This window comes from Rhinichthys klamathensis, unplaced genomic scaffold, assembly GCF_029890125.1.
Source record: "Rhinichthys klamathensis goyatoka isolate OS25496 unplaced genomic scaffold, OSU_Roscu_1.1 h1tg000552l_1, whole genome shotgun sequence".
NCBI classification, from domain to species: domain Eukaryota; kingdom Metazoa; phylum Chordata; class Actinopteri; order Cypriniformes; family Leuciscidae; genus Rhinichthys; species Rhinichthys klamathensis.
The window spans coordinates 185,578-211,101 of NW_026607022.1; the positions used below are offsets into that span (position 1 = coordinate 185,578).

Sequence of the window (25,524 nt, forward strand, 5' to 3'; positions counted from 1 at the left end):
AATTATTAAGTTGTGAATGGACTGTGTGTTTGGCATGCGTTTTTTAATAAAAAATTGCATACTTCACCTCCAATTGTCATGTTAAGGACAACATTATTGTTTTTTAGTCTTGGAACCTATTTTATTGGACTCCTTGACCACAAAAATGTACCCGTTGATACCAAATCTGTCATTATAGCTATGACAGAAGCAAAGATATGGGCCTCTCAAGTATGGTCGGCGGCCATTTTTAAAAAATGTGTGTATATAAGATACAAAATGTGATCTCACTTGTGTCTTAGGATAAATTTATTTCTATGGCCCTAAGGTACTTCCATACCAAAGGGGACCTTTGCATCATGACTTGAAGTCAAAAGTCACTTAACCTCCCTACTATTAGGTGTCTTTAATTGGGGATCAATCTAAACCCTATTGGTAGGTAGTCCTCCGGGAGCAGGAGTGTACTCCCCTATTTTAGAGTAACACTACATAAGGAACATGGATCCCATCACCATCACCATCGTTGTGAACAATGATAGGGTGACAAGCATCAATCTTGTATTGTGGTTTTAGCCTTTTGTCTCGCCTCGGTGAAATAGATTTAATCAAATGCAAAATCTGAAAACTTCTATTATGTTTTGGCTCTGTTGACATTAACTTATTTCCCAAAGGCTGATCTTTGTGGCTGTGTCTGTGACTCTGTTTGAGAATTGTTTGGTTTCATTAAGGCAACCAAGCACATTGTTCTCTTTGTCTTAGCCCGTTGAGTACAAACGTATGGTTTGTCTGAGTGTATGGAGTGTCCTCTGCTCATTATTTTTAGCTATAGTGGAGTGAGACAGAAGACATTTCATTGCTTTGGAAATATTGCAAAGCTATTAGGAACCATTTGACCCCTATCAGCGTTGTAATTGGTCTGGGGTTTTTGTAGCACCTTAGCAATGGTCCTTAGGTCCTTGCCTTCATATTGTCTGTATAAAGGCAGTCTTTTTTTTTCTTTTTCTTTTTTGTATTAGGATGATCCTGATTGGACGGATTGATGATGTAGAGCTCTGGCCTGGTCTAACTGTGTCCCTAACATCACCTCACTCCAGTCCCACCTCATTATCTTACCTGCTTGGGTGTCTTCCCCCACCCCTGATCCCGCATTCTCCACCAACATTTGGGATTTTGCTTCTAACTGCCTTTCTTGGCCATGGTGGTCTTAATGACCTTGTCTTTCTGTGTCTTCTTCTCCTGATTGGTGCACAGGTATGATGAACCACCCTCCCATACCCATCTCGGAGCTAGCCGAGCACACAGATCTACTGAAGGCCAACGACAACCTGAAGCTCTCCCAGGAGTACGAGGTACGGCATATCTTGGCAAAAATATTATTTGCAGGGTATAAAATTAACTTTTTTGCCACACCAGCCAATAGTCTGTGACTTAGGATCATTTATATTATATATTCTTTCACCGGAAATGAAAATGTTTTTGCAAAAACAGGCAGTAATGACATCAAAATTTTAGATTCCAGTGAAAATTCACAATTCTCTCTTCCAATTTCAAGACCACAGCTAAAACTACTATAAATTTAAAACATTTATTAAAGACAAGTAAAAGTACTAAGTCAGTAGTAAAATAAAAAACAAATAATCAAATTACAGGCAGAAGCACAAATAAATACAATATAAAAAAGATACAAATTAAATAAACAGTGCTTTTTAGGTTTTTCAGGTATGTCTAAAAGTAGTTTTCAGGTACAGAAATTTAATAAAGTAAGCAAATGTAAAATAACACTGCATAGTCTTTATTGTATAAATTAAACATCTTTATTAATGAATCCTTATTAGGCTGCTGTCACTTTAAGAGCGAATGTACAGATCTAATATACTGATACTGACACACTTTTTCAAATGTTTACATTCACTTTAGACATAACCGACTGTTTACTAGGATACTCACTGTTTTTTTACATAATTTTGTGTGAATTTGTCCAAAAAAGAGTTGAAAGAGAGTTCAGTTTAGTATTCACGCTATCCACACAGCGCGCAAGTAACAAAATGAGCTCCCTTTCATGTCTTCTTGCTCTTGAATATGGAAATTGTCACGGCTTTAACTTTCGTGACGATGCAGCACTGGCCCATCAACTGTCCCGAGCGTTCACGTTCATGCATTGTTAGAGTTCATAAAAATGTTACTGGCCAACGGCGATTGACACCGTTTCATATACTCGCCAACACCGATTCATACCTTCATTTGGTGCTTGGTGAGTGTTAATATTAGGCCCTGCTATTTTGTGTTACGAAAAAGGCAAAGCTGTTCAAGACAGTGCACCTGTGGGTTTTCCTAATAAACCAATTCAGATTGAGATGATTTTTTTTTGTACTGTTCACATGGCGGTTACTCATGTGCCCCGGGGTTTTGCAGTGGCACGGATGTCTCTGTTTGGAGTGCTGGGCTCGTATATGTAGCGGCTGCTGATTAGCCCTTACTATTGCTGAATCAGCCTTAATTTGCATAGTGCAAATGTCGTCGTCCATCTTAAATCACAGTGTGCTACAGCAGCACTGCCATCAACACCCCCGGGGCTTAATGCCATCTTAAATGGCTCCCAGCGTGAGCCAGACCCGATATCTCAGCAGGAACATGGGCACGCTTGAGTTGAGCCAACCCGCTATCATTTTTGGGACATTGGCTTAGCATATAGATTAGCATTCGCTGCATATGCTAGCCAACTGAAGGAAAGTCATTCTTAAGCAGCCTGAGCAGTAGATTGTTGAATATTTAGTTTCTGACCTCGCTACCTGCAAAAAGTGAGTAAACAATGGCGTAATCCAGCAAAGTCACCTTCTACCAGATATTAGCTTCAGAGTTTCATAAATTGTTTCAAGAAATTTAAACTGCTGTGTCTTCATGAATAAAACACAGTAATTTTTCTCAAAGGGAACACCTAGAGGTTTACAATAGAAATGCATTTGAGAGGTTGAAAAACCCTGTAAACTTGCATTTCAAGTGCATAATTGAGGTCAGCTGATGATAACGTTTGGGAACTGCTGCTCTAGAAGGGAAAAAAAATGGAAGGAATGTAGTGTTTGATCTTCAGCGTGAACTAGTATGCTAATAATAGCTAGTTAAATCAAAGAGTGATGTTTGTTAAAAACGGGGCTAGAGAGGAAAAAATAAACATTAGAGATGGATGCTGATGTGGAGCAGAAAAAGGTGCAAAGAGTTTTGGTCCGATATGAGGATGTGGGCTGGGTGTTATGCAAAAGCATGCTGTGGATTACCAAACTCCCGATTATTCCGTTCATATGTGATCCGTTATATTACAACACAGTCTGGCATTTGGCTTGGAGTAGAACCAAACCAATCCAGACCAATGCGTTAAAACCCACAGGCGGTTTTCAGGGTAGATGATAAGAGAGACGTGTTCGAGAGCATGGACAACCTGCGGAGGATACGTGCTCTGTTATTCGTGCCTGTAATCATCGCAGGGTAAACAGTTACATCAAACCCCTCATTGTGGGTTATTTAGTCCCAGTTTCAGCATGCAGAGATGGTCGCCTAAATGAAAACATCCCTCAAGCTAGAAGAGCTGGGACGGAGCCATTGCCCGAGAACAGGCTCGGAATCATAATGGAATACTAAATTACCCCGACAGGGGAATAGAATATTTATTCAGAAATTCTCATATTGGGAATGTGGTGGCATTTATCTTGCTGGCGCCAGATAATTCACCCCCTCACAGGAAGGAGCAGACTCTTATATCAGCGTTTCCTTTGCTATTATTCACTGTCCACGTAACGGTCCCGACAAAGCTACCTGGCCGAATGCTCGTGAATATTTTAAAACGATAGCAGACGGCTTTTAATTACACTTTAATGTGCGCTCTGATTGCGGCAGAAGCGGGGACTTTTATCTTGTTGTGAATGTTTATCTTGAGCTGCTTTGTGAAGGATTTTCTCATTTCTTTCCCATCCGCTAGTTTTAGTCCTCCCAGGCCCCGTGGCCTCACTCAACCCCGCTTTCTGAGAGTTGAACTCTCCTCGGTTTCTCCACCTTCTTCTGATGTTCTAGCCGATGCAGACTCACTCTCTTCTCACATTAGTATTCATGCCTGTGATGCTGAGGGATTGGGAAAAGCCCTGAGGGTGGTTTCATTCCGTACTTTCTCTCCACAGTCCATCGATCCGGGTCAGCAGTTCACCTGGGAGCATTCCAACCTGGAGGTCAACAAACCCAAGAACCGATACGCCAACGTCATCGCCTACGACCACTCCCGCGTAATCCTGGCACCCATCGAAGGTCGGGCAGAACTGCACACACACACACACACAGATTTTTTTAAAAGAAACCCGTCTCAATGCGTTGCACCTAAAGGTTCCAGAATGACTGCACTTTGTTGTCGCCCCCACAGATCCGTCTGGCTTCACACAAAAAAGCAGTTTAGAGAAATGTATCCTAAAGTCTTACAGAAGAACCTGATCTAGCATGTGCATTTGGGAGGATCGCCATCCATTTTTATGTCTTTATTATACCTTTTTATAGTGTTTATCCGTATAAATCAATTTACTTTCTCTTCTTCCCACACACACACACACAAAAGAAACAAGAGTCAGATAATTCACATGCAGTCAAAATTAAACCAGCAGGCAAATGGTGTAGAGCACAGGCATATCCCAGAGTGCCTTCAGCTGAGGTATAGAAGCTGTCAAGATTTTGGATTAAACATAAAACGTCAGTGGAAAATCAGGAGGGATTCTGCTGTTAAGTTGGTAAAATGCCCATATTTTTCCCATCCAGAGGCGACTGTCAATGCTCTCTTTTGCTGTTTACAGATATTTTTCCCCAGGGTTCCCTCCCTCGTCGTCGCGTCACCTTGATTTTTGCCACAGTTCACCACGACCCAATTTAGATGAGCAATAACGCAGCGTAACAGAATCATCACAAAGACAGCGCCCGTAAATGCATAAATTAATCAGGTTCGAAATTTCCATTTTACAGTGCAGTGATTTCGCCATTAGACACAGCGGTGGAACAATTCGTGCAGGCAGCCGTGCTCTGTTCACTTAGCTATGACTAAAGCGAAACACTCCCGCGATCGCTTTGTGAGAGGGGGAAGAGGCTTTTAATGGCATTCTTTTTTCCCCCTGATTGCTAATTTTGTCTTTTTCTCCGACGTAGCGGGGGCTAGAAAATGAGCACAGCCAAGTGTTTCATTGTTCGTTGTTAAAGCACGAAAACAACAATTTAGCACCATGGGCCTGTGTTTGTGATTGAAGCTTTTGTGTTGGATAAACTGTACAATTAAATATGCCTCTTGTAGGTTATTTGCCAGAGGTCTGAAGCGAGTGCGGACCCCGAGTGTAATTACAAGTGACTTGTTTCAGAGAATTGATGGAATTACTGAGGATTTGAACAAACCCCAAACCTTAAGTATTGAGCTTGTTGCATAATTCATCCCCCACCGCTTGTGCCACATACATAAATGACATCAAATCATATATACATTTACATTTGCTTGTTAAATCACCTATATTATTATTATGATGATTATGAGAACTGCATGTTGGCACCCAGACCAAGACTAGACCTTTAAGGCAGAGATCCAGACCCAGAACTAGACCCTAAGATCCAAATTTTGAGGGCCAAGGCCACATGCATGTGCTTTTGAGAGGTCTCGAGATCTAGACCATAAGATTGTTACCTCTAGCAGTAGCACACAAGGGCTTTACCTTTATTCCCGCTGCCTCACGGATCCTGAGCTTAGACGGGAGAATGTTTGGCTGCTTTATGGGAGATTTACTGCGGGCCGCCCAGAGCGATGGCAGAAAGAGAGCGAGACAGGGTCCGGCGTGGGTTCTGCTCGCTGATTTAGTCCTAGTCCAGCCTAATTCCCATCGTATAGCATCTGGCCCTAAATCAGCTGCAGTGGAAGCTGTTGGCCGGCCCTCAGAGAGCTAGAAAGGGCTGAAAAAGCTGGAAGGAAGTGAGAAAAGGCAGTGAAGGGGCTCAATGGCTTTTCTTTCATGGGGATTATTTTCTATGATGGATATCTGTCACAAGCTCTGCAATAGCCTCTAACCAGACTGTGACTGTATATCACGTTAGTGGAGTAGCAAGTTTTTCACCAGTTAGGAGACTCACACAGCAACATTGTCAGCCATTTTGGAACTGTCGAGAGACCACACTTTTAGAGTCAACACATAAGGTTCTTCCAGTGTTCTTATGCCAAAACAGCTATGTAGTTTTACAAGACCTTGTTTTTGCATGTGAAATCAGGGCCACTTTAATATATACATGTCAGTATATAGATCTGATCGGTCATATGTTACATTCTAATATTTGTGTTATAGCAATCAAAATCACTTATTTCAAATCCTGCTTCTTTATGATGCGTCCCTTTTAAAGTGAACGTCTCTGTCATTCTGACTCTAACTTTCACAGTTACCAACCTTCATGCTTCGTTTCAAGGTATCACAGGCAGCGACTACATCAACGCTAACTACATCGACGGCTACAGGAAGCAGAATGCATACATAGCCACGCAGGGGCCGCTGCCGGAGACCTTCGGAGACTTCTGGAGGATGGTGTGGGAGCAACGAGCCGCCACCGTGGTCATGATGACCAGACTGGAGGAGAAGTCACGGGTGAGGCTAGTCAAAAAACAGACAGCATTTGTGGCTTAATACAGATTGTTTTCAGGTGTGGCCGCTTTAAGAGCTGCCCGCTCCCTGTTGAACTGTCTGCAGTCTGTGTTGTATGTGCCGGGCGCCTCGAACACCCCATGTATGCGGGTTATTTTCTGTTTGATGCTCATTTTTATCTAATTTTGTTTATTAAGTAACGATGTGGACGGTAGAACGTGTGACAGACAGTTACACAAGTTCGATTGGGGAATAAAGTGCGAGTTGTGAGATGCCAATCGCCTCCGTGAGTCTGTCTGGCCTCTGCAATAACTCCAGCTGTGAGCTATCCCTATTTTTCCTCCTGACACAACGCGTTACACAACCTTTGCATACGGAGCGTGCTGGTGATTCCTTCAAATACTGTCTAGCTATGCAGCTCACTAGATTGTGGAAGAGAGCTAATAGGCCGTCTCTTTTACCCTTGTTAAAAAGACTGAGCTTCATACTGGACAAATTGACATTATTCCAGTTGAAATGCCATTGCCGGTTGAATGAATGAAAGCAAAAAAGGATGGAGAAAAATAAAGGGAAATAAAGACATAGGCTCTCCGATAACAACCTGGGAATCATCTCTCGGCTCTATCAAAGAGAGAGAGAGAGGAAGTTAAGAAGCCCTCATCTTGAAGACTTCCTCAGCCGTAACGTCCAGAAGTTCATTGAAGACGATTCCGTCACAGCCTAGACTGTCAGGCTCAGCAAACTCAGTCAGTATCTCAGGACACCCCCTCTTGCTCTCTCTCACCATCTTAGCGGGCGCCACATGGTGTATTAGAGCTCTGTCAGATGCGATCACAGTGAGCCATTCAATCTGCAGCATAAGCGCAAAGAACGCATTAAACCTGCACATTTTTTAAGCAGTGGGCTGTCACATCGCATCAGGGCACTGGGGCGGCCTGACTGCTTGCCATGCTCCGTATTGAGTGAATCTTTATTTGGGCTGTGGCAGGCCTGGGGTCTGTCAGTGTGCCAGGTGTCAGAGTGGGGAAGTAAAACATTATGCCAAGGTAATTGATCTGACATGGGCAGAAGAGAAGGGTTTGTGATTGCAGGATTGAACCCTTGTGAATCTGTATGGAGAATATTTGAAGTCTTACTTCTCATTTTAAGAATCAAAATGTCCTTGGAAAAGGCTTTATTTTGACTCCCTTATGATTATTTGACCAAAAAAGATGAGCAGGATCTCGGTGAGGTTTAGTTCAACAGCACCGTAATTCCTCAGCACACTGAAATTTGCATAGAAATGTATAGGTAAATCTGAGTCAACGACATCCAATAAAGACAGATAAACCAACCTGAATGACATCAGATAAGCTAACGTTCCCTCACCCTCTGCAGATAAAGTGCGACCAGTACTGGCCGAGCAGAGGGACGGAGACCTACGGTATGATTCAGGTGACGCTCTTGGACACCATCGAACTCGCCACCTTCTGCGTGCGCACCTTCTCCCTACACAAGGTAAGACTTTTTGTGTCCAGCTGTCTAATAGTGCCACCTAGCATGATCTCATATCAAAGAAAACAGCCAGGCACTGTCTACTGCAGGGGTGCCTAATCCTACTCCTGGAGGGCCAGTGTCCTACAGAGTTTAGCTCCAACCCTAATTAAACTAATCAAGTTCTTCAGGATTGTTAGAAACTTTCGGGCAGGTGTTTTTTAGGCGAAACTGCACAAGACCGTGGCCCTCCAGGAGCACGATTGGACACCCTTGGTCTACACAAAAGGTGTTTCTGAGATAAGTGCGCTCCCTGCTCCAGGAACACTTTGCTTTAGCTGTTTTAAAGAGTTTTACGTTGTGAATGGGCCCGTTATTTCCCTCTGGACTTTGGAGCAGACACATTACACTGTTTCGCTTTAGGGCCCCGACAGACGTACGCAACCAGGATAATTGCAAACGGTTGAGGCGAACGAGACATTTGTTCCGTAACCCTCACCGGGTTCTCATCTCCACTGCGTGCACCAACACACGCGCATCTTTTTATAATCTCCTCGTTCCACATCCATCATCTTTTAATGTTACGCCTGCCAAAGAGAGGCACTTAGCTAAGTGGCCAGAGCAAAACGACTCCTTGCAAAATTGGCATCCCAGACGGCACAGCGGTCAAGTAAACATGAAGTGGTTGGAAGGGAGGAAGAGGAATAGAGAGGGGTCAGCGAGTTGCACGGTCAGACCATAACGTGAATTAAAATGGATTGAGCTTTTACTGTAGTGAAGGGCGCCCATAAGACACGAGCCGAAGCATTGATTAAAGAGAGACTGTCATACAGAGCATGAAGAGTGTGCTCATGGTTACGGGATTAAGCTTTCGTTTTAAACCCACTGGAAAGAGAAATGAGATCTCTTCAATATCTCAATTGATTCTCCTAGACAGCACGGACAGTAATTGGATATTCTCTGATTTGTCCCAGAAAGAAAAACCCCAGTAATCCACTAGTTACAGAAAAGATCTCAAGAGATCTCCTGAGCTATGCATAAGCAATTAAATTGTCTTCTTGGACAGTTTAGATTAAACATAATGGCTTATTTAGTCGTATAGCCGTGTCTGTACTAAAGGGACATCTTTGAATACAGATGAGGTGTGTTTTTGTTGCTCCACAGTTTGTTGTATTGCATTGCATGGCTGAATAGTCAGAGTTTGCTTACAACCCTTACACACACACACACTCGCCGGAACACTGAGGTTTATTTATGTGTGTGCATATCCTGCAGTCGCACATACAGTAAAACCAGAGTCATGAATTCTTAAAAACAATCCTGCACAAGCCCATCCACTGCAGAGAAACACAGCCTGCAGACGACAGCCAGAGAAAAAAAGTATCCGGCAAAACTGGGCCAGTTTGCTCTTAATTACATCGTTTATTTATTCATTTATTCAAAGGGAGCCTCTGTTGAAACAGCAGCGACATTGAAATGCAAAACCTCCCTTTAAAGATGTCCAGGATGAGAAATAAATGCTAGCAGTGGAACTAGCAGGACACTGATGTCTCTCCCGCTTCTTGCCGAAATGTCCTATGCAGCAGACATGTTCCTGGCTCTCTCGAAATACAATGTAGAAGACATTTTGGTGACACAAGGCGATGCTAGAACACATGTACCACCATCTCATGTCAACCTAGCATGACTTGTAAGGTGCTTGACTATGCTAACACAATTAAATCATGCATGACTAGAACTAGGACTAGATGTATCACTATATAACCAATAGGACTTAGAATAAAGGCAATTGCTCTCGTTTCAGAATGGTTCTAGTGAAAAGCGAGAGGTTCGACAGTTCCAGTTCACCGCCTGGCCGGACCACGGCGTTCCCGAGTACCCCACTCCGTTCCTGGCCTTCCTCAGGAGGGTGAAAACCTGCAATCCACCGGACGCCGGTCCCATCATTGCCCACTGCAGGTCTGAATCCTGTTCCTACTTCTCAAGGCTCCTGAAGCCGGAAACTTTAGGTCTAGGGCAAGTCTAGTTGTTCATACAGTTGCAGTCAAGTTTGATGTCCCCTGTGGTCCTTAGCAAAGAAAACCTCCCAGGTTACGCATGTAACCATGGTTCCCTGAGAAGGGGAACGAGACACTGTGTCCCCTAGAGGACGCTATGGGCATTCCCCATAGTGTCCTCTAGGGGACACAGTGCGAGTTCCCATTCGAAAGGGAACCAAACTTGCCTGCAACTTTCTTTCATCCCTGATTTATACAACATGTGCTTTCAGTGCTGGTGTGGGCCGCACAGGCTGCTTCATCGTGATCGACGCTATGCTAGAACGCATCAAGCACGAGAAGACGGTAGACATCTATGGTCATGTGACCCTCATGCGCTCCCAGAGGAACTACATGGTGCAGACGGAAGACCAGTACAGCTTCATCCACGATGCCCTTCTGGAGGCCGTCGCCTGTGGGAACACGGAGGTGGCGGCACGAAGCCTCTTCTCCTACATCCAGAAGCTGGCGCAGGTGGAGGCCGGAGAGCACGTCAGCGGCATGGAACTGGAGTTTAAGGTAACCAGAAGACATTGCAATTAGGGAACACCAAAGATAGAGTCTTATTGTGTGCAACTAGCCAAGCAAAAGTAGTCCTCACCTCTAATTGCAACTCATCAGACGAGATGCTCTGGAAGGTGTTGATCTGGAGGGTGCAAGATAATCGAATGTGCCACATAGGACAGTTAATAACATTCTGTCTCTCTCGGGGGCATGTTTTTGTTTCCGAGGATGCAGATGTGAAAATCAAGCTCTAGTTGTGACAGAGACGACTGAAAGTTGTCGCTGAGTTGAAGACAGCCAGAGAGGGATTCTGGGAAGGGTAATTAACACCCGATGAAGGAGAAGCGGATGCGTTCGGTAATTAGCAGACAGGGATTGTGGGTTCTATTTGGCAACTTAAACACTCTTGCAGGTTTCTGGCCTCTAAGACCTTGAAAAGCCTTTACTTTTTTCCTGTTTTTTCCCCTCTTTCTGGCTTTGTCACTCATTCTGTGTCTCTTTCTTTAGCCTGGAACAAAGTAATGCTCACCAGCTCAGGGAGCAGTGTCGGGCACTAGCGGTAACGGGGTTGCAAAGCAATTAGTTGAGCAACAGGTCTCAGTATCAAGGTTGTACCATTGCCATTTTCGAAAAATATTTAACTTTTCAGTAGCATAGCCCTTCTGTCAGCTAAATCTCAATTAGCGATGTCCAATTTGTGAATGAGTGAGTTGGTTCTTTTTAAAGGTATCGTCAAACTGCTTAGTAAAAGGTCTGAATTGGTTTTCCAATTAGTTAGAATCAGTTCCTCACATAAATCCTTGTGAACATCGAAGTGGCAAGATAATTGGGTAGTGGTATGCATTTCTAGCCAGAGAATCAAATAGTGGCATGCTAAGCTATCAGGCTAATCGGCTAGAGGTATGATAAGATGGCACACTAGCCAGTTAGCGGTTTGCTAGTCTGGCAGGTAAAAGAGCAGTATGCACTAATAAGGTAACTAGTTAGCTAACAAGCTGAGAATAAGTTAATTTGACCATTTGTAGGTTATGTTATATAATCTGATATATGACATAATTTAAAAGATATTTATTATCCTATTTACGTGGAAGGAGAGGATTCAACAGGGATAGAATATTTCCCAACGGCAGTATGAGAGATGATTCTATGTAAGTGTTAATAAGGTGCCTGAGTAATTGGGCTAACCATATCACAAACCACTTTTAAACTCGATGCGGACCGCTAAACCAGCCAGCTAAAGTGTGTGTGCGTGCTTATTATTTCAAGAGCTCGGTTCATGGCTGCCGCTTCCCACCGGAATGCCTCATGCCCTTCCAGGTCCCTCTTTGAAAGCTACTCAAAGACTCAAAGGAAAGACAAACAGCCAGTGGCCGCTTCTGAAAGAAAGAGAGAAAGACTAGGCCTGGAGCAGGAGCTGAATGGATTTATATAGGGGCAAAGGCATTACCTGGCAGAACATAGGAGAGAGAGAGCGAGCGAGAGCAAGGCACAGTTTCTGGATGTGCCAGGCTCGTCCGGTTAAAGGGAGACAATCCTTCCAGACAACTGACCTAGAAACGGAGAAGAATTGCGGGTACTGTGGCCTGGTTGATGCTAATTGATGGTTACAAGCTCTAATTTGGATCATGACATGAGAGTACGAGGTGTATGTGTCTGTACAAAACGGTGGTGTCCTGTCACAATGTTGAACGGCATCCTAAAAGTGACAGTGACCCATTTCGCTGATTGTCACCCAAGTTTTGCCTGAGTTTCCAGTTTTTTGGAGCAGGGTTTCATGCGACCTGATGGACGAAAAATGTTTGTTTTTTTGTTAATTATAACAGAATCGAGCGATGACAGGTTCCTGCAACCACAAGTAAACTGGGTCATCCAGTCTTTCCCGGTTATAGACCGTCTGAGACAAACAGGTGGAGTGGAAAAAAATAGAGCCATTAGACCAAAAATAAAAAGTCAGAATGAGTGTCTGAGATTCCCATGAAGCTAGTCGTGCCCTTCAAGCTGAAATATCCGTGTTGGAAATTGGCTCAATTTAATTCTCATGTTTGTGTCTTTCTCTTCCCACAGCGTTTGGCGAACTCCAAAGCCCACACATCCAGATTCATAAGTGCCAATCTGCCATGCAACAAATTTAAAAACCGCCTGGTCAACATCATGCCGTACGAGACAACTCGAGTGTGCCTGCAGCCAATCAGAGGGCTGGAAGGGTCTGACTATATCAACTCCAGCTTTATCGACGGATACAGGTACGCCGACAGTGAAGCAGCCAGAAGTCGTTTGTTTTGCCAATCCTGCTGCCTTTAATTAGTTGGGATTGACTTTATCTTTCCTGTAGACAACAGAAGGCGTATATAGCCACACAGGGCCCATTAGCGGAGACCACCGAGGACTTCTGGAGGATGTTGTGGGAGAACAACTCCACCATTGTGGTGATGCTGACCAAACTGAGGGAGATGGGCCGAGTGAGTGTTGCTCTTCTTCAAGACCAGCGGCTTTTGGCTTCCGGATGATGTCATTTAATTGTGCTTTGACGTGTTTTCGCAGGAAAAGTGTCACCAGTACTGGCCGGCGGAGCGCTCGGCTAGATATCAGTACTTTGTGGTGGATCCCATGGCGGAGTACAACATGCCACAGTACATCCTCAGAGAGTTTAAAGTGACGGATGCCCGGGTGAGTCCTGAAAAATACCACTAAAACTGAATGTTCATACACCTTACGAAAGGTATTCACATGGTAAACAATTATTATTTTATGTTGAAAATAAATATTTCAGTCTGTCTAATTCAAAATTTCATGCTACTTGCTATTTTTTTATAATTATTTGTGAAATTTACTATCAATTTCTCAGTGAAAATTGTTTCAAAGTAGATCCTACAACAAATGTTTCAGTGAATACCATGGTATTTTGGACATTTACCATGAATTTCAGTACCATGGTATTTGTCAAAGTAATAGTATTACCATCTGATCCCATCACTCTACCATGGTACCCATATAGTATTTTTGTAAAGAATGGTACATGTCCAAAAAAAACACAGTATTACCGTGGTACCATGTTTGAAATAATCTAAATAACATGGCACATTGACATTGCGGTACTAAATGTTACTATATTCAAATACCATGGTACCATCCAAGGTACAACAAAGAATATCATAGTGTTTCCTGGGAATCTTTTAGGCAAAAAGGCATGGTAATATCGTGGTATATTCATATACCATGGTACTGAATGATTATCATATTCATATACCATGGTATTTATGTGATAGGTACTTGCAAAGAATGTGGGATGTATGTGTAAAAAACCATGGTAAATCATGGTAAAAACATGGTATTTGATGTATAGTCCGAAATAATTGTTGCATTTTGTATATATTGCACATTTTTGACGATTATACAGATTACGAAGTGTTTTAGGAGAAAAAGACATATTGTAGCCATATTGTAATTGTGCTTTTTATGAGTCTGTGAATATCCCATCAGCTGACCGTTATCAGAAGCTCTCACTGAACGACTAGAGCCCTCATCAGTCGAGTGTCTTTCCAGAAAACCGCTAAAGCCAAACACTCTGACTGTCACCGTACGTGCAAACGCGCGCCCGAGACGAAATGAGCATCCCGAGCGTCGCTCACTCCAGCCAAGCACTTTAATTGTGATTGAATCATCCAGACAGACTCTCCAGTAATCAGCCTGCAGAGCGAGGCCCGCCGAATCAATGAGAACTTTAATCAGAGCCGACTGGTGGAGGCGGGGCCTGGGCTGAGGCATGATGGGAGGATGCACGTATTTAATCACACGATTGGACACACACCGCTCGACCTGTAGGTTGTGTGCGCACAATTCGGTTCGGCCTCTTTTCCGCCTCGGTTTCTTTCACCCTTCATTTTTGCAGCAAATACAAACTGCTTGTTTCAATTGATCAGAAGAGAAAGAGGAACGACTCCATCAGGCCTGGCCAACACTGACAATATTCAGTAAATACAGTCAAACCTAAATGTATTCAGACGGCTTCAACATTTCTCACATTATCTCAGTTTATTCACTATAGTTTAGAAAATGGTAATAAAACATGTCAAGAACTCAGTGGATATTTGACTGGTTTTGTCCGTCCTTCTGTTAGACTCTCACACATGAATTATGTTGAATATCTGTCAGCTGTTAAATTTAACTACACAATTAGATAATACCAGTTTAGCTCAACCAGTGACCAAGCAATGCTTCATGTTGTTCAGTCTGTGTGTAAAAAGAGCATTAGCAATTACAGAAAACACACTTCAGTTCAAAGTGGAGGAATCATTTCTGGTCCCAAATTTTTGGATAAATTATCAAATTGTTTTCTGTATGAAGCATTTTTGGGTATAATATGTCACAGTTTACTTTATTTTGCTCTCCTCACTTACAGAAATGAACTATAGCAAACGCTAGTAAAATGGTGTCTGAATCATTTTTGGTTTGACTGTATATTGATGTTCATGTGTTTGTTCTGGAAGAACCATGATTTTGTAGAGTAGAGTTAAAAATAATTGGTGCGTGTTTTATTGGTTTACTCATTTGATAATTGGCGGGTGTTTTAATGAACAAAATGAAAATTCATTGGATTAATCGAAACCTGTAGTTTGAACACAAGCAAAATAAAAAACGCCCAGCCTAGGAAATTGAAATGTAGAGGAAATGGACTCCGTAATGCATGTGTGATCCACAAAGCCTGTGATTGAGTTCGGACTGGGATCCGTCAGCCTCTCTTCACAGCAGGGATGAGTGAATATTTCCAGCCCCTTCTGCACGATTTAATTGTGCCTCGTTCTGCCTGAGCTTCCCTTCGATTGCTTGCTTTCTCGTCCTCTCATCCGTCAGTGCCGGAGCCGCTGGGTTTCTCCAAACCTCGAGTCGCGCCATCGATCACCCGCCCGGATCACTCCATTTAGCAGCGTCTCCACGAGACGACGCTCGTCACGGCAGACGCGCCATCGATTTCCCTTAACCCAGAGTTATTCCAGCCAAAGACGGGAGAAAAAAACAACAAGAGGGTGTGGAGTCGGCTCAGATCGGAGAGGAGATGTTTGCCGCGGCTTCTCCCGTATCTGTCAGCGTCCGGCGGGATTGTGCTCGAGTTAAAGGAACAGACGGGACTCGTCTTGACGTTTACGTATCTGTGTGTGTTTGTTCTCTCGCTCACAGGACGGCCAGTCCAGGACCGTACGGCAGTTCCAGTTCACTGATTGGCCGGAGCAAGGCGTTCCCAAATCAGGAGAGGGATTCATTGACTTTATTGGCCAGGTGCATAAAACTAAGGAGCAGTTTGGCCAGGACGGGCCCATTTCTGTCCACTGCAGGTGAGAACACACACCAACATGATCTCATCCTATAACATCAAGGCTTCTGTGGCTTTTAGTCAAGCTTTGAAGGCTCGTTCACTCAAAGAACGACGAATATATTAGCATTCATCCACACGATATTGTTCTGTTTACGTATAGATGGAGAAACCTGTGTGTGCAAATACAAGCTTGATTATATATATAGTCAGAGAAAAATTTACATTAAAACATTTAAATTATTTTCTTTCTATATTTTCATATATATGTGTGTGTGAGTTGAGAGTGTGTGTGTGTGTGTGTGTAAGTGAGTTGAGTGTGTGTGACTGTGAGTGTGTGTGTGTGCGTCAGTGTGAGTTGAGTGTACGAGTGTGTATGAGTGTGTGTAAGTCAGTGAGTGTGTGTGTGACAGTGTGAGTGAGTGCGTGCGAGCGTGTGTGTGTGTGTGAGTTGAGAGTGTGTGTGCGTGTGTAAGTGAGTTGAGTGTGTGTGACTGTGAGAGTGTGTGTGTGTGTGCGTCAGTGTGAGTTGAGTGTACGAGTGTGTATGAGTGTGTGTAAGTCAGTGAGTGTGTGTGTGACAGTGTGAGTGAGAGTGCGTGCGAGCGTGTGTGTGTGTGTAAGTTGAGAGTGTGTGTGTGTGTGTGTGTGTGTGTGTGTGTGTGACTGAATGAGTGTGCAAGTTGAGAGTGTGTGTGTGTGTGTGTGTGTGTGTGTGTGTGTGTGTGTGTGTGTGTGTGTGTGTGTGTGTGCGTCTGTGAGTTGAGTGTACGAGTGTGTGTGTGTGTGTGTGTGTGTGTGTGTGTGTGTGACTGAATGTGCGAGTGTGTGTGTGTGTGTGTGCGTCAGTGTGAGTTGAGTGTACGAGTGTGTGTGTGTGTGACTGAATGTCCGAGTGTGTATGAGTGTGTGTAAGTCAGTGAGTGTGTGTGTGACAGTGTGAGTGAGAGTGCGTGCGAGCGTGTGTGTGTGTGTGACTGAATGAGTGTGCAAGTTAAGAGTGTGTTTGTGTGTGTGTGTGTGTGTGTGTATGTGTGTGTGTGTGTTTGCGTCAGTGTGAGTTGAGTGAACGAGTGTGTGTGTGACTGAATGTGCGAGTGTGTGTGTGTGTGTGCGTCAGTGTGAGTTGAGTGTACGAGTGTGTGTGTGTGTGTGTGTGTGTGTGTGTGTGTGTGTGTGACTGAATGTGCGAGTGTGTGTGTGTGTGTGTGTGTGTGAGAGAGAGAGTGTGTGTGTGTTCAGATAAGCTGTTACACTGATATTGTACAGACTCTCTGTTTGCTGCTGTAACTCTCACTCCTCTGAGGATCCTGTCGTCCGTCAGCGCTGCTGTTTCACTCACACACTCCAGACGCAGTGATCGCTCTCATCTGTTTCTGCTCACACACACGTCATTCACACACATCTGTGTTTATAGAGCTGCAGGAGGCTGGAGTCTTCACTGGCCTTTTATCTCTCTCTCTCGCTCTCGCTCTCTCTCTCTCTCTCTCTCTCTCTCTCTCTCTCTCTCTCTCTCTCTCTCTCTCTCTCTCGCTCTCTCTCTCTCTCTCTCTCTCTCGCTCGCTCTCTCTCTCCACCGCTTCTCCATCAGAGACATGATTTCATGGTGGGGTTTTTTTTATCCTTTTTAGATCAGCATTGCATCACAAAACAAAAAAAAATCTTTCTAAATCAGTCTTGTTTTCCAGTGAAAACATCTAAACATCATTAAAACGACTTGAGAAGCAAAATATCAAGACTTCAAGAATGTATTTTGATTGATTCTGCTCATCTCGTTTTTTTCTTGCTAGTAAATTTCACAAACACAAAGAAACGGCAAGAAACTCAATGAATTAAACGTGAAATAGTATTTTCATAAAACATACTCCAATAACATTCGTTTTATTTACAACTTCGAAAAATCTTTTTTTATTACAGTGTAGAAAAGATTAAGTATACTTTTACTTCAAATAAGAGCTTATGGTTCAAGAATAATACATAAACACTTCATTCAGATCGTAATATCTTCTGCAGTTTTGCTTGTCAAGTGAATTGAAACCACTAAAAAAAAGAAAAGATTATTAAATGAATTCAAATCAATCAAATTTGCACCTTTTGTGTTTCACGATGGTGACGGTTTTCAGTGTCGTATCAACTATTTCTTTAATCTTCTCTCGTCTCCATCCATCTCTCCCCCAGATTTGATATCTAATAGAGCCACATGGTTTTGTCATTAATTGCATGATTACGTACACTGAATGGAAGTGTAAATCCTCTCATTCACTGCTCCTTCACGCCTGTCAGATTTGAAAGTCTATCTATTTAACCAGCGCTTCGGTGAAGTCTGAGAGCCAAGGGAGCCACTTCTTTCTTTCTTTTCCTTTCTTCTGCCCCCTTTCTGTAGGATTCTGGCATCATGGACGGACAGGACCGTCAAAAGCATTTTGTTTTCCTGACAGTCACTGTCGTGAGAGTCCAAACTGGCTTTTCATTAGATTCCCGAACTCTTGCGTCATCACAACGCTGCGCTGTGATTGGCTCCCTAGTCGATCAGCCTCCCTCCCCACTTTTACAAGCCATTTTGTCACTTTCAATCTTGCCAAAGTGGAGGCAAAGGGAAAAATAAGCCCGTTGTCATATCAATTATTGTTGGCTTGGTGAAATCGCTCGGTGCCAAAGCAGCTTATGAAGGCAGCCTTGAAAAATCAGACTTAGGACGCCTCCTATTTCCAGCGCTGTCACAGCGAGAGCAGCTTAGCATGTGTGCGCTCGTTCAAACCAAACGCCTGTGCTTTATTCTAGCGTTCTGCTGTTTATGTAGATGGCGGTAAGGTGAATTCCTGAAATAATGTAGCATGCCGTATATATACAATATCTGTATCCCACAATGCACTTGCAGTGTGACAAATGAATGGATACACAATACAATGATTTTTTTTTTTATAATCTCCCTTGTTTATTTTGTGGTCAGACCAAATTTACTTATATTTTTTACTTATATTGTTTTGTTTTGTTGTTGTTTTTTTTCAAATTTACTTGTATTATTTTTACTTATTATTTGTGTTTATTTTTAGATAATTAAAAAAATATATATATAATGATTAAAAGTGCAAACAAATATTTATTTCTGCTCTTACTATTTTACAAGTATTTTGTTTTATTTTTTATTTTTCATATTTCCTTATTTATTATTTGTTTATTTATTATATTTGTTATTTATTGTGTATTCGTTTTTAACATTATTCATTTTATTTATTATTTAATTATGTTTAAAAAATGGATTAAAAGCACAAAAAATATTTCCACTTGATGTATTATTTAATTATGTTAAAAAATGGATTAAAAGCACAAAAAAAATATTTCTGATATCTTAACTGGATGCAATTTAGTGAGGTCATGTGACAACAATACTGCAGTGCATACTATTTCACATATTAATTTAAAAAAAAAAAAGTGTAACACTTTATCTTAAGGTGACGTAGTTACACTACATGTATTTACTATAGTAATAACAATAAATTGTGCATAGTTACAAGAAACTAACCCTAAGCCAAACCCTAACCACAACTCTATAGTAAGTACACGTAATTAATCAATATTGCTCAGTACTTATTTGAGTAAGTTTAATGTAACTACGTCACCTTAAGATAAAGTGTAACCAAAAATTGTCGGTGTAAACTAATGGAATATAGCAGTCTGCTAATATCCCGTTCCAAACACATATTTGCACCTAAAATAAGATATTTTAATAGTACGACAATAACAGTAACACAGGACAGTAACACAATTCAAATGTTATGCAATTATGTTTGTAAGTAAATGCATCTTGTTTCAATGATATTTCGATGTTTCCACTAGAAAACCAATCATGAAATAGTCTGGTTAAAATCAGACCATTCTCAGTTGTAACTGAGTTATGGTCTGGCAAAGCGTCATAGACAAATCATTTCCAGAGGGGCGTCACCAACGGACGTCGCGGATAGACCTAAACCCAATCAGAGCGATGAAGGAGATGACGTATGCAGAGCGGCGGAGAAACATCTCCGAGTGTTGTTCTTTGCTCGGTTTTTAACAAAAAGGAAACGTTCAAATCGCTTAAAACAGACGCGATAGCTGATTCGAACGAGTGATGTTCGACGGTGGCATCCATCTTTGTAATGTAGGCTACAAAATCTGCTTCAAAATCCCAGCGCTGTCGTCATCGTGTAAAGCCCGCCCCAACGTTTCTGATTGGTGCCTCGATTTCGACGGATTGGAAATGGGCTTGAATGAGCTCTTTAACCAGACTAACTTGCAGAGCAAATCTAAATTTGCCGGAAGTTGTCTGGGTTTTCCCAGGGTAATCGTGAAAATGATTTTTGCAGAAAATATTTCTCATGTGACAACATATTGTTTGATAATACCTTTCAGAAAGATATTAGCAGTTACATTAACAAACTGTCCATGTTTTCCTCAACGCAGTGCCGGTGTGGGGCGGACCGGGGTCTTCATCACGCTAAGCATCGTGCTGGAGCGAATGCGTTACGAGGGTGTGGTGGACATCTTCCAAACGGTCAAAATGTTGAGAACGCAACGGCCAGCAATGGTGCAAACAGAGGTGAGAGTCTAAAGCTTCTGTTTTAATGCAGATCGCCTTGTTTAATAGCCGAATGGCTGGCGATTTGAAGTAATAGCGAGCGTTTATGCTGACGTCTTTGCGTTTTCCTCTACAGGACGAGTACCAGTTTTGCTATCAGGCGGCTCTGGAGTACCTTGGAAGTTTTGATCACTATGCAACGTAAAAAGCCATTTTTGTTCCCCCCTGCCCCACAATCCCCCTCCCCCAACAGCCTCCTGAGCCATAAAAACTTGCTTGAAAACATGAAACGATGACAACTATACAAAATTCATTCAATTTTTTTCAACGAATCGTCTTTTGGAACCAATCAAAACATGTCATGAGAAACCCCAATCAGACAGCAACACTGGAGAAGCGCAAACGGATCCCAAACACTTCAACATCCCAAGCTCATGATGGAGGAACCAAACGTTTTGGCTCAGGCTGGAGGGTGGGAATGATGTCGGCGTCGGACCACTAACCTTACCTCAAGTGTTCTGGTGTGGAGGACAAACATAGTTTCTTTCCAAACTAACTCTGTGAACAAAAAGACAGAAAATTAAGGAAAAGTTAAACACAAATAAACTACACCGATAGATGATGAGTACCTAAATGGTTGGGGATTTGGTTGGTTGGCATCTGAAATCCTTGTTTACTAAAACGGACATCTGTCAGTCTAGCCGTGGACATCAGTGACGTCTGTATTCAATGGAGAAGTTGGAGGAAGGGTACAAACAAGACTTATTTTGCTGCTCACGTCTTGGGTTCAAGCCTCTTCTTGTGACATGTTGCCATTCGGACAAAATTGGGAGCCACTTTAGAGCAATTCGAGGCGAACCGTTCATCCACTTGAGAAAGTAACCCTCCTTTTGAAACCACTGGAGCTGACAAGTGTCGCCAAACACGTCTTGAGGCATTTAAGGAAATGGTTGAAACCTAATCGCATCCCGTAAACACATCCGTTTCTTTAGTGCATTCAAGGACATGCTAGAAAACCTTTCTACCAATGTAGCTCCATGTCCGTCGTGTTAAGAGCCAATGGGAGCTTGAACTTTTGGGTCAAATGGAGATTAGGACCAGAGGAACCACCACTGAAGTCTCAAGTTTCTTTGGCGACTACAACTGACTGGTCTCTCCGTTGACGTACACCATGTGTTTGGCGCACCGGATAGGGGATGCGTGGCTACGTCTTGTACGTCCCCAGTGACCAACGTTCATTGCCATCGTTTCAACCAACTTTTTATCTTACAACTATGTTTTTTTTTGGTTTCGTTTTGCTCTTGATACCAAACATGCTGCTTTCGCTCCATTATGCTGTACGTGTACATGTGAAGAGTCCGATTTAACGGATGAAGTGTGCGATAGTGTGATTACGTGTGTTGGTCCCACCTCTCAATCCATTTCCTTATGCCCCAACGGTCGCCCAGGATGAAACCCAACTTTATTTAATCATCACCATCGTCATCAAAACGACCCATTCCTGGTTACTTTGGGATTACTTGCGTTTATTTTCGGGGAGGTGATTCTTCAATGGATTTTGGCTAACGAAGAGCAAGAAACGGGCTTGTATTTGCGTCATGAAATTGCGGTACAACTATCTTGTGAATCTGTCGTTGTAGGTGGGACTTGTTTTACCTGCTCATGCATATGCGTATGAGGGGGAGGGGTCTCCTCTCCGCAGTCAGCGCTGATTGGCTGTTCTGGAGAATGCTTGAACTTGGAGTGTTCTGATTGGTGAGAGAATGAAAGGAGCCGTGTGTAATCTTATTTCCAAAAAGCCTTATTCTTGTAACATCATAGGGAAAAGAAAATACATTACTGTTGTATTATTTTGACTATTATGACTATTATCTCCTTACTTAACAAACTTTTGATTTATTTCTTGGTTTAGTTTTTTTTTTTTTTTTAACAAAGATACCGTACTAATTTTTTTTATTAGCAAGAAAAATAATGCTCATTTTGCTCATATTATGTTAAAAGACATTCTATTTTTTCACTGTAGAAATGCTACGTGAGATGTGTTTGTGTGCATGTATACATAGACGAATGGGACATGAATGTATACATACACACTCACAATATATTTAAATGCAGAATATAAAGATGTATCCAAATCTTCATATGAATAGCCTTTTTTCTTTTTTGAAGTGGGCACTCATTTTTATACCACCATGAAATTATTGTGTGTATGAAATCATGAATGACTTTCTATTGATCATTTTTTTTGTTTCTGTTTTTATTTCTTAAAAGAGTTTGGGAAATGCATTTTTTTTTTTCAGAAATGCAGAGATTTCCCATAAATCATTGCGGGGAGAACTTTGACTTCCTGTTACCCAATAACGAAGGATGGATTACGATTTCAATTCTATTGTTATTCATCAATAGTACTAGTATTAACTGAAGTATTACTTTTATAAAAGATGTAGAACTGGTTTGCTAAATATTGAATTGAACAAAAAAAATACAATAAACTGTACTTTCCAAATTTTACTAAAAAAACAAACAAAAAAAACTCTAATTTTGTTACAACCCATCGTTGTGAAAGCTTTCATTTTTTGGAATCTTTTATGTTTTTTGTTTTTTTTTTACTTTTCAAACCACCGAATGTTTGATCGTTTGTTAGATATCAACTATGATCCTAAATATAATGCCTGTAAATAAACAAATATATATTATATGTATTTGTATAATTTGACCCACAAGATTTATGTCTTTGAACAATACTGAGATAAACAAACAACAACAAAAAAGTTTATGCTAATGGGAACCTTCCACAGTTTTGAAAGAAGCTTTGTCTCGGGCTAACAGCTCTGTTTATCTCTCTTCCCTTCATTCCTCTTTTTTTTCCCCTGATCCATTTGTTCATTTATTTTTTCCCCAACTCTTCACTTTTTATTCTTATCTTAGCCTCCACACACTGCAGTCCAGTGGTGAGAGAAATCACAACGCTTCTCCTTCACCAATAAGACTTACTGGATCCTACTGGTCTCAAAAATAGACTTGGCCTTCTCCAAGCAAAATATAATTTCTCATTGAAATGTTTCATGAGATTCACCTCAAAATGAATCCCGTTTTAAGCCTAAAGCAGTAATCATTTTGTGTTTTCCTCATTTTGAGTGAGATTCGGATTAAGAAGGACTAGTGTGCCCAGTGCCTATAAAATGCCATATGAACAGCGAGAGCGAATTGCCTTGGATTGGTAGCGTGTTTGGTGATTAGCTTCACGCCATTATCGCTAGTATAAAGACACGCCCTCTCTCACCACTGCCTCTGTGTTCCATCTTTTATTTAAATTGGTAGTTCATTGCAAAGCGTTAGAAGTTTACAGATGCATGCCATGTTTCGGTCATTTGGGTTTTTGTTTTTTTTACTCTTGAGGATTTTCCGTTAAGGGACGAAGTACGAGAGAACTTGGAATCTGGAAATTTCAACGCTGCCTTTTAAACTGTTGGGAGTTTTGCGAACTTTTCCTCGGGAGGGAAAACGCGATGGACACTCGTACACTTGGACTTATCGGACTGATCTCCAACATCTACGACGGCAGAGGTGCTCAGAAGTTTGTCCTGACGCAAAGGACGTTGGACCTTTTGACAACAGGAGCCAAACGAATTAATTAGCGTGCAAATAATGAAGAACCAATATTCAAAAGTGAACGTATTAATACCATGGCCAACAAAAAAAAAAGAAGAAAAAAAGCCAAACTCGAACGTGAAAATAGTTTTCTTTGTACAAAGGCCAAGTGCTATCGCTTTCAAACTGTTACTTCTGATGGACACAATAACTGGTTTGAAACCACTGTGTATGTAGATATGTTGACTTTGTATTAAAGAACTGTTGTCTGAAAACGATGGTGTGCCTCATATTTCGTCTGGAAACATTCAGTTAATATTAAGTCACATGTTTGCATTACATTTCCACGAGATCATTAAAATTTCAATAGCTCAGTTTGACAAGGCAGATGGCGAAATGAAATTGCATATACGAGGACCAATCAGCTGTCATCGCACATGGCATCTCAACAGAACAATCAATTATTTCACAATCTGGCCTGATACCTGAATCATAAACACATCCATAAGCTCAACATGCTTCATAATCTAACATCTCATCTCATCTCGATGCATTTTGCCACCCGCGGCTCACAATTTTAACATGACGAGCTCAGGATGTAAATGACATGTAGATTGCCAGGTTTGTGCATAAACCACTAGATAAAACATCTAATTAATTGTTTTTACGTCCAATTATATGCATAATTAGTCAGTTGAGGTAGTGATCAGAACCACTTCATATGATGTTCTAGATGTGTGTTTTTTTGCAAAGTCAAGAATGAATGACCTGGCGTATGTATGACACGCCAATTCGTATTTGGGCATTTCTCAGATTAAGGGGCAAATTGGGTTGCTGCAATTTTGAAAATTACAATCCCAAATTTGACTAATTGGTATACATCAAATTATCAGTCCTTAAGTCAGGAACAACGTTATGAGCTTGGTTGAGACCATAAGATAAGGGAATTTATGATTTTTTGCCATTTTTTTAACTATGTCAAGTAAATGTGTCATTACCATCACATCATCGAATATATATAAAAAAATAAAACTTAAATGATAAATCAGTGCTTTTAAAACATTTTGTGTTTTCACATGGAATCTATTTTATCTTGAACTTAATGGGATTGTTGATTTTTACTTGTAAGATGAATTATAGTAATTTAAGTATCTACATTTCTGATTCATCAATCTACCCTGGCTTGGAATATAAGCTTATTTTAAGTGAATGCCATATACCAAAACCTTTTTTAATACAGTGATAATTTAGACTGTCCAACATTGTCAGATATATAATTGTAGGATGTTTTTGTAACGTATACATAATTTATTGGCAAAAATATGTATGGTGATGGTGATGACATTGCCGTTCTGGTAATGACAGTTTGTTGCGGTGATGACAAATCACTGATCATAACCTATTGTAATTTAAGAGCCTAAGTGACTTCAGACCAAAAAAAAAAAA

General features: G+C 41.6%; 1 protein-coding gene across 31 annotated transcripts in view; it reads left to right on the plus strand.

Annotated features, from left to right (window-relative positions):
- Positions 1–21,074, plus strand: part of ptprsa (protein tyrosine phosphatase receptor type Sa) — a 166,258-nt gene extending 145,184 nt beyond the window's left edge. For all 31 annotated transcript variants that reach the window (XM_056239060.1, XM_056239059.1, XM_056239063.1 and 28 more), the window contains 12 exons: positions 1,231–1,328; positions 4,146–4,269; positions 6,439–6,614; positions 7,989–8,108; positions 9,889–10,043; positions 10,354–10,639; positions 12,689–12,867; positions 12,957–13,083; positions 13,166–13,291; positions 15,800–15,954; positions 20,373–20,508; positions 20,624–21,074. In XM_056239060.1, coding sequence (XP_056095035.1) covers positions 1,231–1,328; positions 4,146–4,269; positions 6,439–6,614; positions 7,989–8,108; positions 9,889–10,043; positions 10,354–10,639; positions 12,689–12,867; positions 12,957–13,083; positions 13,166–13,291; positions 15,800–15,954; positions 20,373–20,508; positions 20,624–20,692 — 1,751 coding nt within the window. In that variant the 3' untranslated portion in view covers positions 20,693–21,074. The remainder of the gene's footprint in view (positions 1–1,230; positions 1,329–4,145; positions 4,270–6,438; positions 6,615–7,988; positions 8,109–9,888; positions 10,044–10,353; positions 10,640–12,688; positions 12,868–12,956; positions 13,084–13,165; positions 13,292–15,799; positions 15,955–20,372; positions 20,509–20,623) is intronic.
- The last annotated feature ends 4,450 nt before the right edge of the window (positions 21,075–25,524 follow it).